Genomic DNA, 15,000 nt, shown 5'->3' with positions numbered 1-15,000 from the left:
TCTTGGTGCCACACCAAATTTTCTTGTATATCATTGGCTGTTTTTGTTTTGTTTTTTGTTTTAGTTTTTTCATTTTTATGCCTCCACCGGTGACAGCCATAGCCGGCCCGGCGGCATAATGTTTTCGGGTTGTCCGTCCGTTCCATGCTCGTTAACGCAATATCTCAGCAATGCCTTGAGGGAATGTCTTGTAATTTCGCTCAAACGTCCACTTGGACTCAACGATAAACTGATTAGATTTTGGTGGTCAAAGTTCAAGGTCACTGTGACCTCATGTCTGTTCATTCCATGCTCGTTAACGCGATATCTCAGGAACGCCTTGAGGGACTTTCTTAATTTGGCACAAATATCCAATTGGACTCAAGGATGAATTGAATAGATTTTGGTGGTCAATATAACTTTTATTATACAAGACCTTTTATTCAGTTCCTTCAAAGTCTTCACTACATATATTTTACGAGTCTGGACAGACATGGATGTACTACAGTAAACTGCCACTTGACTTGTTGGCAGAGGCATAATTATTATGTTTATCTTTGTGAATTATATGCTCCGTATTCACACTGAGGGGGCAGCTGATGACTAAACACTGTACTGTGTTGTCGTCGTCTTGTAGGAAGGGCGGTTTCTTTGTGGATCTGTTTGTGCGAGTCTCCAACCAGGTGGCGGTGAACATGTACAAACAGCTGGGCTACAGCGTGTACAGGACGGTCATCGAGTACTACTCTGCCAGCAACGGAGAACCCGACGAAGACGCCTACGGTGAGATGGACTAGCCCACTAAAAACCAGGGTCGGGAGGAGATGATCAGGACAGGAAAAACACACAAAACAGGAAATAATGGGATAAAATAATAAACAAGGATGCAAACACATGTAGGGTGGAAAATAGTGCTATCCATGGTGGTAGGTGCGTTGGCAACTGTGGGTGGGGGCTGGAGTTAATTTAAAAACCTAAAATACAGAAAAATAGAGAAAAGATCAATTTATTTAGGAATTAAGAGTGTCACAAAGACATAATCCTGTGCAGGGGTTTTCAAAGTCTGAGACTGTGGGCCTCCCCCCAGACAAAGTTTGGAAATAGGTGCCCCCCTCACTTAAATCCTGGATGCCTATGGGATCATGCTTATGTTATTTGATGCCATACACACTCAACAATTGAGCCGAGATAGCCTGATATTGCTGTTACATACATAAAAAGGTCTGTCTGAAGGCATGTATTTATTAGTTTCTGACTCTGGGAAAGTGGGAAAAGGTCAAATTCCCCAAACTACTGTATCTCTGAACTATCTCTTTAATCAAATCACACATTGAGGCTATTCTCTGACTTTCATTTAATTAGTAATTTTCACTTCCATTCACTGAGCCTCCCCTGAAACTGCCTGGAGGCCCGCCTCCCACTTTGAAAATGCCTGCTGTAGAATAAAGGGAATTAACCTGTTAATCCCTAAACCTATTTTTCCAGCTCACCTGCTGAAAATGACATGCCCAAACTGAATGGAGTATATCTTCACAACTAACTGAATTTTTTCCCTCAAAAGATAGCCAACACCCGTGAGATTGCTGTAGAGGTGTCAAAATCAATTCAAAATGTACTGTATCAGAGTAAAATCAGTTAGTTATAACAAAAAAATGAATGTATATTCAAGCTCAGCCAATACACACACACAATTTTGGATGAAAAGCACCTGAAAATCATGGGTTGCAGCCAAATTATTCTATGGAGCACTAGAGTAATATCTTATGAGTGCTTGTATCAAAGCAAACCCTTAGAAAGTGAACCAGAGCAATTTTACAGATGTTTTACTACAGGTAGGTCCAGGCGGACCTGATTTGGGCACGCTGTGACTGTGTGCCATTTGACTCTTCTATGGTAGAAGACTGCATCTTTTTTTTCTCATTTACATATCACTGTAGGTATTCATTCCATGCAAAGAGCGATGAATAACGCTAGAGAACCAACCAACCACCAACCACCGTGGCGCTAACCAATAAGATGTCACTTATTTTTGAACAGGTCTTTCTCTCCCGAACTGATACACCATTGGTTTATGCTTTTGAATGATCCGCCCCAAAATCCAGTTTCAATAGGAATGTCAAATCAAGTAAAGATGCCGTTGCATCATGGGCTCTTTAAGCCTCCTGGTGCAGCAGCATCATGGGCTCTTTAAGCCTCCTGGTGCAGCAGCATCATGGGCTCTTTAAGCCTCCTGGTGCAGCAGCATCATGGGCTCTTTAAGCCTCCTGTTGCAGCATGACATCACCATTACAGATACTCTGTTTTCCATCAAGTAAAAGTAATGGCAGTTGATTTCATGGGGACTGTAACATTAACAGAAGACTAGTAAAAGCCTGTGACAGTTTCGTCTTGTTGTGGTTTCCCCCTGCAGACATGAGGAAAGCTCTGTCCAAAGACACAGAGAAGAAGTCCATCGTCCCACTGCCTCATCCGGTCCGACCAGAAGACATCGAATAACGATAGCCTGTGGCTCTCTGATGCTTTACGCCCAGAAACCAGGGCTAATATCATATGTCATGACACCTGTTTGGGGAGAGAGTTATATTGTACATAATTTAGTTAAAACAGCCCAACAGGATTTAAGATTCACAGAAGCAGCTTTGTGGTCAGAGAGCCACAGATTTTTTTTTAAATTATTATTAGTCAAACAGAATTTTTAAGTCTGTTTATTCTCTTGTGAATTCTGACTCAACATTTGCTTTAGAAATGACACAACAAGCCAGTTTCAATTTGTATAAGTGATGTATTTACAATGGCACAGATGGAAAGGACACAAGGACACACAATAAAGAACGCTCACAAGCTATTTGTTGTTTCTGTAAAAAAAGATGAAGGGTAATAGAAATTGAATCGATGAAAAAGCACCGCTCTCCTCCTCTGCTGTGTCTGATGGGAAACGTTTCAAGCTAATCTTCCTCAGCGCTCTGACTCTTCTTTGGCTTTTTATCACCATCATCATCGTTATGGTCGCTGTCACTCTCACTACTGGTGCTGCTGCTGTCATCGCCATCTTGGTCATCGTGTGCGGGCCCCTCCCCCGGCACGGGGACGCGGTCATGAGGCCCCTCCCCCGGCACGGGGACGCGGTCATCATGCCCCTCCCCCGGCACGGGGACGCGGTCATCATGCCCCTCCCCTGGCACGGGGACGCGGTCATGATGCCCCTCCCCTGGCACGGGGACGCGGTCATGATGCCCCTCCCCTGGCACGGGGACGCGGTCATGATGCCCCTCCCCTGGCTCGGGGACGCGGTCATCATGCCCCTCCCCTGGCTCGGGGACGCGGTCATCATGCCCCTCCCCCGGCACGGGGACGCGGTCATGGTGCGTGTCTCCCGGTCCCTCCCCGGGCCCGGGAACCTGGTCCCCGTTGGCGGGTTCCGCCGCTGGGTTTTCGAGCGGAGATGTGGGTTTGTCGTTTGTCGTCTCCTCTGCCTCTGTTTCGTTCTCCGGAGCCGCCTCCTCCTCTTCCTCGTCCTCGTCCTCCTGCTGCTGCCTCTTCCACATCTTGGCCATGGCCAGCAGCTTGAGGTTGGGCTGGTTGGCGGCGTCTTCTGGGAAGATGTAGTCGTAGTATTCCTCCCAGCCGGCGTCCGACTAAGGGAGCGGGGGAGAGAGAGAGTGATGAATGTGTGAGTGTTGACATGATCAAAGAGTGTAATAGACACGATCAAAGAGAATAGATACCGAGATAAGCTCACTGACAGTGGATTACTCCACAGGTCGCAGTTTGTAGTAGTAGTAGTAGTAGTTTATTTGTCATTGCATAAAAAAGATATACAACGAAATTGCAAAGCTCCCCTCCGTGCAACCATACAGTAACAAATTAAATAACAATAAATAACAATTCACCAATAATTCACCAGGCTCCACAGTAGACATCATAATAATTTACAGAGTAGTTATATCAGTCGATATGAGGTAGCAGCAACGTGGTTAGTGCATTTTAAAACAGCAATAATATAATAGTAACAATAGCTGTATATATAATAGTGTGGCAGAAATGATTATTTTTGGGTCAGAAACGTGCTGTTGCGGAGTAATACTGTGTGTGGCATGCGTAGGAATACGGAAGTTCTACGGTTAAGATGTAGTTCCAAAGAAAAGGGCTGTATTTACGTCAAGGTAAAGCACTGAAAATGTTAATGTTTGCGTACACTTAAACTCATATTGATTTGTTTAGGTGGCTGTGTCGTGGCTCTCTCCACTTCCCCAAACTGTGGGTGTAACGGCATAATGCGACCCCACGTCAAATAATCACAGAGCCCAAAGTTATTCTAACAATTTCCTGTTCGACCAGCAGCCAAAAAACACCCAAATTATTCATTTCATAATGAAATGATGTGAAACAGAGAAAAACACAGCATTTATGTGACCAGCGTGTTAAATCCGATTAATTGTCAAACTGTTGATCGGTTTATTTTCAGTCTAGTATTGACTAATTGTTTCAGCACTAGACTGAAATACTAAAGCCCTGCCTACAGCTGCAAACTGGACCTTGAAATCACAGTTTCACGCTGCAACATGGTACCATGCGGCTGCGTTTTGAAGCCCTGGGCCCGGTTCTTACCCCGTCCTCGGCGGTGAGCTTCCTCCTCTTCTTCACCTTCTCGGGCAGCAGCTTCCTGACGCGCTCCCTGGAGCTGTCGGAGCCGAACTCCCTCTCCAGCTCCCTCCAGGACTCCAGCAGCATGAGGCGCTCCTCCTTCTCCTCGCAGCTCCTCAGGCTCTTGTTGGCCTCCTCGTAGGTCTGTCTGCTCCTCTGCAACCGCTCCGGGCCGTCCAGAGACAGCTCAAACTTGGCGTAGCTGATCCACACCTGCAGACCACCAGAGAGGTTAGCTCAGGGCTTCCCAACCTTTTTTTTTGGCTTGTCACCCGACTTTGACATCACATAACTCAAGTGACCCCAAACATTTTGTTGTTGTTGCTCAAATTAATTTGTTTCCGATCATGTAATAGTTTGTAATACTATGTTACAAGTAAACGTTCAATTTAGACGACATTTAGGCATGTATATTGTTGTGGCAGAGGCAGAACAGCCGGTACAAGCCACAGATTAATGCACAACGTGAGGATTTATTTTTCCAGTGCAGGATATGTACAGATGCGCTTGTATTTAGGCTGCACTGCACATTAATGCTGAACAAACAATGACTTAAATTAAACAATGAATAATGACAATTATTAAAAATAGCTAAGTAGGCTACAAATGCGAGCTATATCTGGTTAACACAGCCTACTAATAGGCCTACAGCTCAGTCCCTGCCGCATATTGTTTTTCATATTGAACATGCCCTCTCCCTACTGAAGACTAATCAACTAAATGACAATGCCATTTAGTTGTTTTTGTGAAAATGTAGGCTACATTCAGTTGTTTTAAATTGTCTGTGATGTTTTGATTATAATAATACTTCTTTGTATTGATGTTATTAGAAATTTCAGGCGACTCCATTCAAATTCCATGCGACTCCATGCTAGTGTTGAGCTATCAGAAAACCAATCAGCCTATCAGGGTTCCTTCCTACAATAAATATTGATTGTCAAATTACATGATTGTGTAAATTTGCAAATATAGTTTTTGTTGAATCACTGTTTTTAATGTCTGCAGGTCCCGAACAAGTACGGTAATATAGTCTTAATTAACTCTCAACACAAGGCCTTAAGAGATCTTGAATACAATTAAATAATATAGCCGCAAGCGGCAATGGGCGGGGTTCAAGCCTTGCGCAGATGACAAACCTTCTGATTCTGACTAGGACATCCTCCTTGATATATCTGCCAAGTTTCGCGATCATTGGACAAACAGGTGTGGAGTTACAGCCTTTTTTATGTTAAGCCACGCCCATTTCTGGCGTTTATGGCGCCCCCTTTTGGTGGAAGTGCACCAAATTTGACACACATGGTCTGGGATGGTCTCCGAAGACCTCCTGCAAGTTTCGTGAAGATTCCTTAATCGGTCATGAAGTTATGACAATTTAGCTGTGAGGCCACGCCCCTCTCAACTTTAACGATCAATATCTCCAAAACTAAAGTAGCTTTCAAAAATCCACCAATCACGATTGTAGAGCTTGCTCCATAGATGCTTCCTGGCGATGGTGGTGCAAATCGGTCCAACGGTCTAGGAGGAGATGTCAAAAATGTGTTTTCCAAACTTTTCCAAATATCTCAAAAACTTTCCAGGCGGACATTGAGGGTCCTTATGGCAAATTTGTAGAGCAGGTCCACCTGAACATCTGGAAAAAAAAAGTTTGAAAATCGGACCAACGGCGTGGAAGTTATGGCCTTTAACGTAAAACCGTCGATTATAGCGCCACCTTCAGGCCGATTCGAAAAATCTTTCTTCAGCAGCTACCAGCCAACAATATCTGTCATTGGGCCAAATGTCAGGTCTCTACCATTTACCAACTCACGGGAATTTGCGTCGGGGCAGATGAACAATAATAACGAGAATAATAATAAACCGGGTGAAAAACAATAGGGTTTCAGCCCCTTCAGGGCTTGAACCCCTAATAATATTTTACGTCTTAAATGAAGTCTTGGAGGTCTAAGCTTGAAATGATTTATTTTTACAAAACCATTCCAAGCCTGGGAAAACAGCAAAATGACACAACTTGTCCAGCTGCAGTTCTCACCTTGACATGCTGGGTGCGCTGCAGCAGCCGCTGGTACAGCTCTCTGGTGTTGCCAAACTCCTCCTGCTCGATCTCAAAGTCAATGTAGGACTTCCACAGCACCTACAACACACAGGCATGATTCAGCTGGACAGTTACTCTGTCATTATGACATCATCACTTCACTTAAAGTGCTCGAATCTGTCATTATGACATCATCACTTCAGTTAAAGTGCTCAAATCTGTGTCATCCAGTGTGCTGACACAGGTGATTGAGGGTGAAAGCCCCTTATTTATTTAATCTATTAAATCCACTTCATTCATTAATCAGCACTAAAGTCCTGTAAATAATAAGAAACTATTTATAGAACAAGTGAGAGATGAAATGTAAAATAGAAATGGTACTGTAAAAATAACAGTAAAGATATACACACAAATGACAAATCAAAATCTGGTAGAAAATTTAAAAATGAATAATGAATAATGAATAATGAATGAATGAAACTTGGCTAAATGACATAATGGATACCTCTGGCATGTCCAGCCGCGGCTGTCCGATGGCGAGCTCGAAGATGGCGCGCGCCCGGTCCACGTCTCCCAGGATGGTCTCCAGCTCGGCGAACTTGATCCAGGTGCTGCAGTTCTCCGGAGTGAACTCCAGGTATTTCTCGTACAGCTTCCGGCAGCGGTCGAACTCTCGCAGCTGCAGCTCCAGCTCAATGTAGCCCTTGAACAGCTTGTTCTTGGGACATTTGCCTATGGCCGAACCCTGGGAGAAGAAGGTTCGAAACAAAATGAGGTGCACAGACAGACCAGGCAGGGGACGCTACTGATGCTCCCAGTCTCTTCAAACCTGGTAGCATCGAAAAATAATTCTGCTATTTTACAGTGAAAGTGGAGACAGACTAATTATCATTCAGTCTCTAGAATGTAAAAAAAAAACAAGAAAAAAGATGAATGCCCCTCTGGTGACTTGTGATGGCATCACAAGTCACCAGAGCCCAAATCTTAAAATTGCTTACTTAGAAAATCTTAGCATCTAAGAAGCTGTAACCAGCAAATGTTGATGATGACTAAAACGATTAATCAAGATATAACATTCATTTTCTGACTGATTAATCATTTCAGAACTAATTGACTATGTACGCAATTAGGATGTTATTACTGGGTTATGTCCTCTTTTTGCCCCCCACCTTTTCTACATTTAAAGGAAAAGGATCAAATTATTAGAACTCCCTGGCTGGTCTCTTACCAAGCCTCTCCTGGCCGCCTGCAGGTTCTTCTGGCGGATTTCAAACGTAGCGTAGAGAAGCCACATCTTCGCAAACGTGAACTGAGCGGAAAGATGAAATATGATTAAGATCCAGTAATGCCAGCAAAAGGGCTTTGACAGTACAAGCAACCATATTTTCTGCATTTGATTGTAGAGAACATATATTGTTTACTGATGAAAAATAACTATACCAGGGCAAGAAATAGAAAAATAAAAAGCAAAATTACCTTTTTGTGAGGGATGAGGTCCAGACACGCCTGGTACACCTGCCTGGTTCTGTCAGGGTCCTGCCCAGGATAGAATTGAAGAACGTGTCATTTCTGGTCTACACAGTTAGCTTTTTGTCTTAATTGAGATGAAAGGAAACATTTATCATCCCTGTAGGGAAATCAAGCTGATGAGTTTAGAAAAAGGTAAGAATGCCACGGCCCACTTTGAAATGTGAAAATCTTCCACCCAACCCTTTAATCACAACTCAGATCAACACACAAGACTAAGATGATGCGGTTCCCTATTGTATTTCAATAACAGAGCATGTGAATTTGGGCATATGGCAAATTAATAATCCATCCACAAACAAAAATTGAGGCAAAATACCCCAAAGCCAGATTGCTAACATTTTCTCTCCCATCGCTTACTCATCAGAAGTAGGCCACTGTGCTGCTGTGCTGAAACTGAGCAACAACAGAACAAAATAAGCAGCATGACGTTGGTTGGTTGGTACCAATGGTTGTCTTATATCTTCCAATTCAGTGGTACTCAACGTGGGGTCCGGAGACCCCCAGGGGTCCTTGAGGGTGTTCCAGGGGGTCCCCAGCAAAAAGGGAAATAATTTATTTTCAGTATAATGTGGGTTTCATACACTTTCTGTAATAAAACATCTAAAAGCAATAATCATATGAGATGGGGGGGAATCAAATGGTGGTCCATGTGTCTAATTTGTGTCAGTTTAGGGGTCCTTGACCTGGAAACGTTTGAGAAACACTGTTCCAGTTTCATATGATACGAGTATCTTCACTCTAGCTTTAAAAATGAGCTGGCTAGAGCCATTTGATTGCCCGCAAAAATCTGAAGTTTTGGCAGACCACTCGCGGCCCACCTGCAGTACTTCCACAGCCCAGCGGCGGCCGCGGCCCACTTCACCTGACACCCAAGACCAGACAATAGATAGCAGATGGACAGATTATACATTAGCAAAACCAAGTCGACCCACCTTGACCTCCAGCTCTTCGTACAGAGCGTAGTTGATCCACAGGTAGATGTATCGTCTCCAGTGTCTCTTCTCCTGTAGGGGGGGCATGTTGGCGATGGCTCTCTCGTACACTTCTCTCACCGTGTCGGGATCCGCGTCGCTCTCCACCAGACGGAGATAATCAAACCACGCATCGTAGTTGTGTGGGTTTGCCTGGCCAAGAAGAAACAGCAAATAATAACGTTAGAGAGGTCTGTGACAGGCAGGACAGGAGCTAACTTCTTCATCCATAGCCCACAGCATTAGAGAGGTCTGTGCCAGCCAGGACAGAAGCTAACTTCTTCATCCATAGCCCACAGCATTAGAGAGGTCTGTGACAGCCAGGACAGGAGCTAACTTCTTCATCCATAGCCCACAGCATTAGAGAGGTCAGTGACAGCCAGGACAGGAGCTAACTTCTTCATCCATAGCCCACAGCATTAGAGATGTCTGTGACAGCCAGGACAGAAGCTAACTTCTTCATCCATAGCCCACAGCATTAGAGAGGTCAGTGACAGTCAGGACAGGAGCTAACTTCTTCATCCATAGCCCACAGCAGCTGATGGAGTCCAAGGTTCACTGCTTCACCAGTTGAATAATGGACAGGGAGCTCAATAATGGCTAGGAGAGAAGTCAGAGAACCTTAACACCTACTGATAGTCATTTCCAAATCTACATATTTGTTTCAATTCATGTGCAACTTTTATTTTATTTTATAACCACTTTTACTGCAATTTTTTTTGATGAGCCTGACAACCATAATCAACTATTATCAAATAATAATGACATATGAATAAAATGTTGCTCTCATGTCAGTAATAACTGATTACAGTCAGTGTGTTTTCCATTTAAAATTCCATGCTGTTTCTTGGTCTTCATTTCTCGATTTTGGTTGGAGTATATCATTTATGTTAATAGTAGCAGGGCAACAGTCTCAACAAAGTCCACTCAACAGAGGAAGAATATTCTCCAAAACAACAGTTATACAATTTATTAAATAAGAAATAAGATATATAGTCATGTGTATTGGGGCTGAAAAGTAACATTTTCTTACGTATTTTTCCAGAATTTAGTCTAAATAAAATTACAAAAAATTCAAGACCTGAATATGACCCCATTTATTTTCCGTACTTCTCCAGACTGGCTTAGGAACACTGCATAATGCTGACTGAACCCCCTCAAGGACCCCTGGGGGTCCCCGGAGCCCACTGAGAAGCACTGGTTTAAGGCATTAGTCTGACGTAAGTACCTTGACTTCCTCCTCGTACTGGAAGCGTCTCTTGCTGACGATGACGTCCTCGATGCCCCTCCTGTCTCCAAACTTCTTCTCGAACATCGTGTAGTTCTTGAAGAGTTCCTGGGCCTGCTGCTTGGGGATCCTGTCCAGAGCATACTTATAGATGACTCTGACACGTTCAAACTGGGAGGAAGGGACGTTTTGGAAAATGATGGTCAGTGAACAAGATTTGGTTTGCCGGTGAAAAGAAATAATGCTGTTGATAACGTGTTGATTCCGTTATAGGGGGTATTTTTGTAATAAGCTGCACAAACCTCTTTCTGCTTCTCCTCAAACCGAGCGAAGGCCACAAAGAGGTGTTCAAACACGTGTTCCTCGCCAAAGAACTCCACCGCCCGCTCAAACACCTTCCTGCCGTGGGCGATGTAGCCGTGCTTCTCCTCAAAACGAGCGTACTTGATCCAGTTCTTCACCTCGGGGTGAACGAGCACGAGTTCAGTGGAGTTAAAGAGTTTTAAACGACAGGTGAACACCAAAAATACAAAATACAAAGCCTGTCACAAACTTCATATCCTATTGATATTCACATCAAATCTATTTGATACGTTTCTCGTGGTGTTAGTGCCGCAAAATGTGCAGATGAGTGCCGAGCAGAAGAGACGGATACATCAGATGCTGTGGAGGTAAATATTGCTTTCAGTGGGCGAGTCATTGATTTCTAGCCAACGTTTTCTGTCACGACCATACACTATAATTTTTTTTTACATAGGCACTGTGGCGTCACTCATCGGTTTGTGAGTCCCGTTTTGAAGCCAAAAGTTGGGGTTTACGAGTGCCGCCATGTTGACAATTTTTTGGACCCAGAGCAGCTAGAGAGACGAGGGGTTTCCCACAAAGCTGCCTGCTTTTGGTCCATGATCGCCGACCTCTCAATCATGCCCCATAGCATAATCTGCTTTATTGTCTATTTTATTCCAAATTGGAGCATAATTGACTAAATGAACATACATCATGCTGTACTGAAGACTTGAAACTGGCGATTGAGAACATCAACTCATTAGGAAAGTGTTTACGGGGTAATTTTCCCATTGACTTCTCTACAATCACACTTCTTTTTGTAGCCATTCACCCCCTGCTGGCCATTAGAAAGAATGCAGGTTTAAGGCACTTCCGCATTGGCTTAAATTGTCAGACGCGAAGCTACCCACTTGGTCACAACACAAGCCGTGTCAACAGCAACAGAAGGATATAGCGCTCATATGTGCTGCGGGCTTTGTCCACTTCCTTGTAGCGCAGCTCGAAGTTGATGTAGGAGTGCCAGGCCTGTTCCTCCGGCTCCCACTCCATCCAGCGCTCAAACACCTGCCTGCAGCCCGCCACGTTCCCCAGCATCTCCTCCATGTAGCTGTACTTGTACCTGTCACAGAGAAACACACTCATGTAGCTCTTACTTGTACATGTCACAGAGAAACACACTCATGTAGATCGCTGGTTCTCAACATGGGGTCCGGGGACCACCAGTGGTCCTTCACAGAGCTCATGTGAAACTAGGACTCGGCAATAAGGTTGAAATCAATATCGCAATAAACATCATTACTTTTTTGCTGATTTCGATATACATCACGAAATGGCTCACGTTATGCAAAATCACGTTAAATAATTATTCTAATTAATGTTCCTCCTATTAAACCAAGGGGTAATGTCGGGTGTGATGTCAAACAAAGATGACATTTTCAAATCATATTCCTTAAATGTTTCACACTTCATTTTGTCCGTTTTCTTGTTTAACAAGCTAATTTTATTTATCATCCGTTTAGACAGCAAAATCAGTTTAGACAGCAAAATTGTGTCATAATTTCATCATCATATGATTTTTGCACGGCTCTACGTGAAACCCATTCTTCTTCATTATGCTCAGACAATTTGAATGTCTGATAAGACGGTGTGTGTTCCCCACCTTCACCATCACTGTGGGAAACAGTGCAGCGTAATCTGTGGTCAGGTAAAAATGGCCCCTCTTACCAGAACTGGTTGACTCGGGGGAGGATGGTGATGGCTCTGTCCCAGATGTTGCGGGAATGGTTCACCTGCCGGTTCTTCATCTCCATCTCTGCGTACTTCAGCCACAGGGCGATGTTCCTGTGGTCCACGTCCAGCGCGCGCTCGTAGATAGAGCGAGACCTGGGGCGAGAGGAGGCAGCGTTGAGGGAAATGTTCCTGTACAGTTGGAATTTCTGACAATAAAATATTTTGATCTAACAGCAGCAACCGATCATTGTTATGAAAAGTTAATAATACCTCTGGACCTCCTTCAGGCTTTCCTCCCATTGTGCGTACTTAATCCAGTTACTGATGACAGTGCGATTCTTTCTTATGTTGTCCTCGAACCCCTGCAAACAGTTTGACAAAGTCAGAGAACAGTGAATTAACTGGTGTTTAGAGTTTTAACAAACTATGAAGTCTGTTGGAGATTTAGTTTTTCAACTTCACTAACTGTGTGTACTACGTACCTTCCTCTTCTTCAGCTTGTAATCGTTCAGCTCTTCCTCATCTGTGATCTTCTGTTTGGGTGGAGGTGGCAGCAGCTCGAGCTCTCTCTCCTTGGCTTCCCTCAGCAGCTGCTCAGCCGTGATCTGGACCTCTGCCGGGGCTTTGTTTTTCACCTGGAACAGAACCAGAACCAGAGGAGAGTCAGTAAACACGTTGCTCTCACCGTTAACACTGTGCTCTGTCATTCAACACTACACTGAGTGACTGTGATTAAGTCACGTTGACGTTAATGTTGTTAACATTTAGCACAATGCTACTGTATCCAGTTCAGTTCAATTTATTCACAAATGAGTGAAAGTACAACTACAATCAACCATATAAGACATACCGTATTTGAAGATATGTGAAATCATGTGACACCCAGATAGGCTGTCTGAAGCTTGAGAATACGGGCCCAGACACTAAGCAAATAGTATTTAATATAACTTGTGTTTACTAACATGTCTAGAGTTGAAGAAGTGCATTACCGTTACACAGTAGTAACATTTACAACCTACCTACTGAACACCTAAGACTAAAATAAACCAAATCCTAAGACATTTAACTTTATTCCACCAGTCTAAAAACATTGATTAACGTTAAATAGGTAACGCTAACATATATGGCGATGGCAAATGGAAATAACAGTAACGCTAAATAACAGGATCTGTCAGGTTAACGTATGGTGACCAGACGTCCCCGATTTCCGGGGACAGTCCCCGTTTTTGGTGACCTGTCCCCGGCTGGTGCTGTCCCCGAAAATGTCCCCGATTTTCTATTCCTCATCCACGGCCGACATTAATGTCTTTCAGAGGCTCCAGTGTGCTAATTTTTAAAGCTACTAGGAATCTCGCGCTCTGCTCGATTCCTAGGCTCGGCCGCTACGCAGCCTCGCCCATCCTGTGGCTCGCTGAGCTGCCCCTGCAGCTCGCCAAGCTGGACCTGCAGCTCGCATTCGCAGCTCAGCCCGCCTTGCCCGCAACTCGCCTGCTCTGTGGCCAATGAGACCAGCATCACTGATGATGTCAGATTTATGACATCACTGATGATGTCATCAGTGGGATTTATGACATCACTGATGATGTCACAGTGGGATTTATGACATCACTGATGATGTCACAGACGGATTTATGACATCACAGATGATGTCACAGTGGGACAATCACAGTGGGACAGAGCCCGAGCTCCCATTTATGTTGGGCATACAGTAACTGGGGACAGCTACTGTATGGCATCCATTGGTCCCAACCATGTCATGCTACAGATGTTACTCATGTTACTCATATGTTACTCAATCTCCAAATGTCAAAATTTGATATCAAATCACAGCATGCATTTTTCTATGGCGTTCCTCAAGGTCTTGGTGGGATTTTGGGGCAATATCAGTCAGCCTGAACCATACTTTATTACAGTACCATGGTCAAAACACATGAAACCGGAATTGCCCAATTTTCATTTCAGAAATCTGGTCACCTTAGGTTAACGTTACAATTCAGATGGATTTGGAGTAGCCAATGCTGCCAATGCTAAGGTAATTGCTGGCTAACTATGATGTTTCTGGTTAGCAGATGCTAATTGTGAATTTAAACCCAACAGAGGCAATCAATGTTTCCAGTCTTTTTCGTTTACAGACGGAGAAGATTTGAACGGGAGAAATTCAGCGCCCTTTGGTAGCATTAGCTTAGCCGCAGTTAGTTAGCTCGTGGCCATAACGTTACTGTCTTTGCTTTTCTTACCTTCGCCACCTTCGGGATCCTCTGTTTACCTGCCGCTGTGGACGCCATTTTTCTGGCAGAATAAGAACAATACTAGCAGTAACAGCAACTTACAAAAATACCGAAAACAACCCGTTCACTAAAAAGTTTAATCGCAACTCCACAACGGAGTGCGAGCCACCATGACAGTTACCCAGTATGCTTTGCAAACGACCCTTCACCCCTGACGTATCCGGCGCATGGACTGTATCCGGCGTTGTGTTGCTATGGTTACTCACATCACTCGAAGCCAGCGAAGCTACATTATGATTTGTGTCATTACTGTGGCGAGCTAACCATATATTTACCATTTCATCACGACAAAAGCTGCACTTTTATAAGCTG

At 44.0% G+C, this 15,000-nt stretch overlaps 2 protein-coding genes across 2 annotated transcripts in view; one reads left to right on the top strand and one right to left on the bottom strand.

Moving 5' to 3' along the window:
* naa20 (N-alpha-acetyltransferase 20, NatB catalytic subunit) overlaps positions 1-2,824 on the top strand; it is a 9,329-nt gene extending 6,505 nt beyond the window's left edge. Inside the window, exons 5-6 of the mRNA XM_083643369.1 lie at positions 617-762; positions 2,390-2,824. Coding sequence (XP_083499495.1) covers positions 617-762; positions 2,390-2,475 — 232 coding nt within the window. The 3' untranslated portion in view covers positions 2,476-2,824. The remainder of the gene's footprint in view (positions 1-616; positions 763-2,389) is intronic.
* Positions 2,825-2,910: 86 nt separating this feature from the next.
* crnkl1 (crooked neck pre-mRNA splicing factor 1) lies at positions 2,911-14,799 on the bottom strand. The gene is made up of 14 exons (XM_083643370.1): positions 14,638-14,799; positions 12,883-13,035; positions 12,671-12,762; positions 12,395-12,553; positions 11,613-11,789; positions 10,687-10,855; positions 10,385-10,555; positions 9,118-9,309; positions 8,132-8,191; positions 7,884-7,964; positions 7,161-7,400; positions 6,653-6,754; positions 4,588-4,836; positions 2,911-3,614 (listed from the first exon to the last, which is right to left on the bottom strand). The coding sequence occupies exons 1-14, from the start codon at positions 14,683-14,685 to the stop codon at positions 2,925-2,927; spliced, it is 2,583 nt and encodes an 860-aa protein (XP_083499496.1). The 5' UTR covers positions 14,686-14,799; the 3' UTR covers positions 2,911-2,924.
* Positions 14,800-15,000: the final 201 nt, after the last annotated feature.

Source organism: Poromitra crassiceps (assembly GCF_964638095.1).
Source record: "Poromitra crassiceps genome assembly, chromosome: 9".
Lineage (NCBI taxonomy): Eukaryota > Metazoa > Chordata > Actinopteri > Beryciformes > Melamphaidae > Poromitra > Poromitra crassiceps.
Note: the sequence above shows the minus strand (reverse complement) of the source record. Positions and strands in the feature narration are given on the sequence as shown.

Excerpts from the sequence above, each read along its gene's own strand:
- crnkl1 (XM_083643370.1), bottom strand. The coding sequence starts at position 14,685 with ATGGCGTCCACAGCGGCAGGTAAACAGAGGATCCCGAAGGTGGCGAAG. Across the intron at positions 12,554-12,670 it reads AGCCTGAAGGAGGTCCAGAG|GTCTCGCTCTATCTACGAGC; the intron begins GTATTATTAACT and ends CTCTCGCCCCAG. Across the intron at positions 10,556-10,686 it reads TTGAGGAGAAGCAGAAAGAG|TTTGAACGTGTCAGAGTCAT; the intron begins GTTTGTGCAGCT and ends CCTTCCTCCCAG.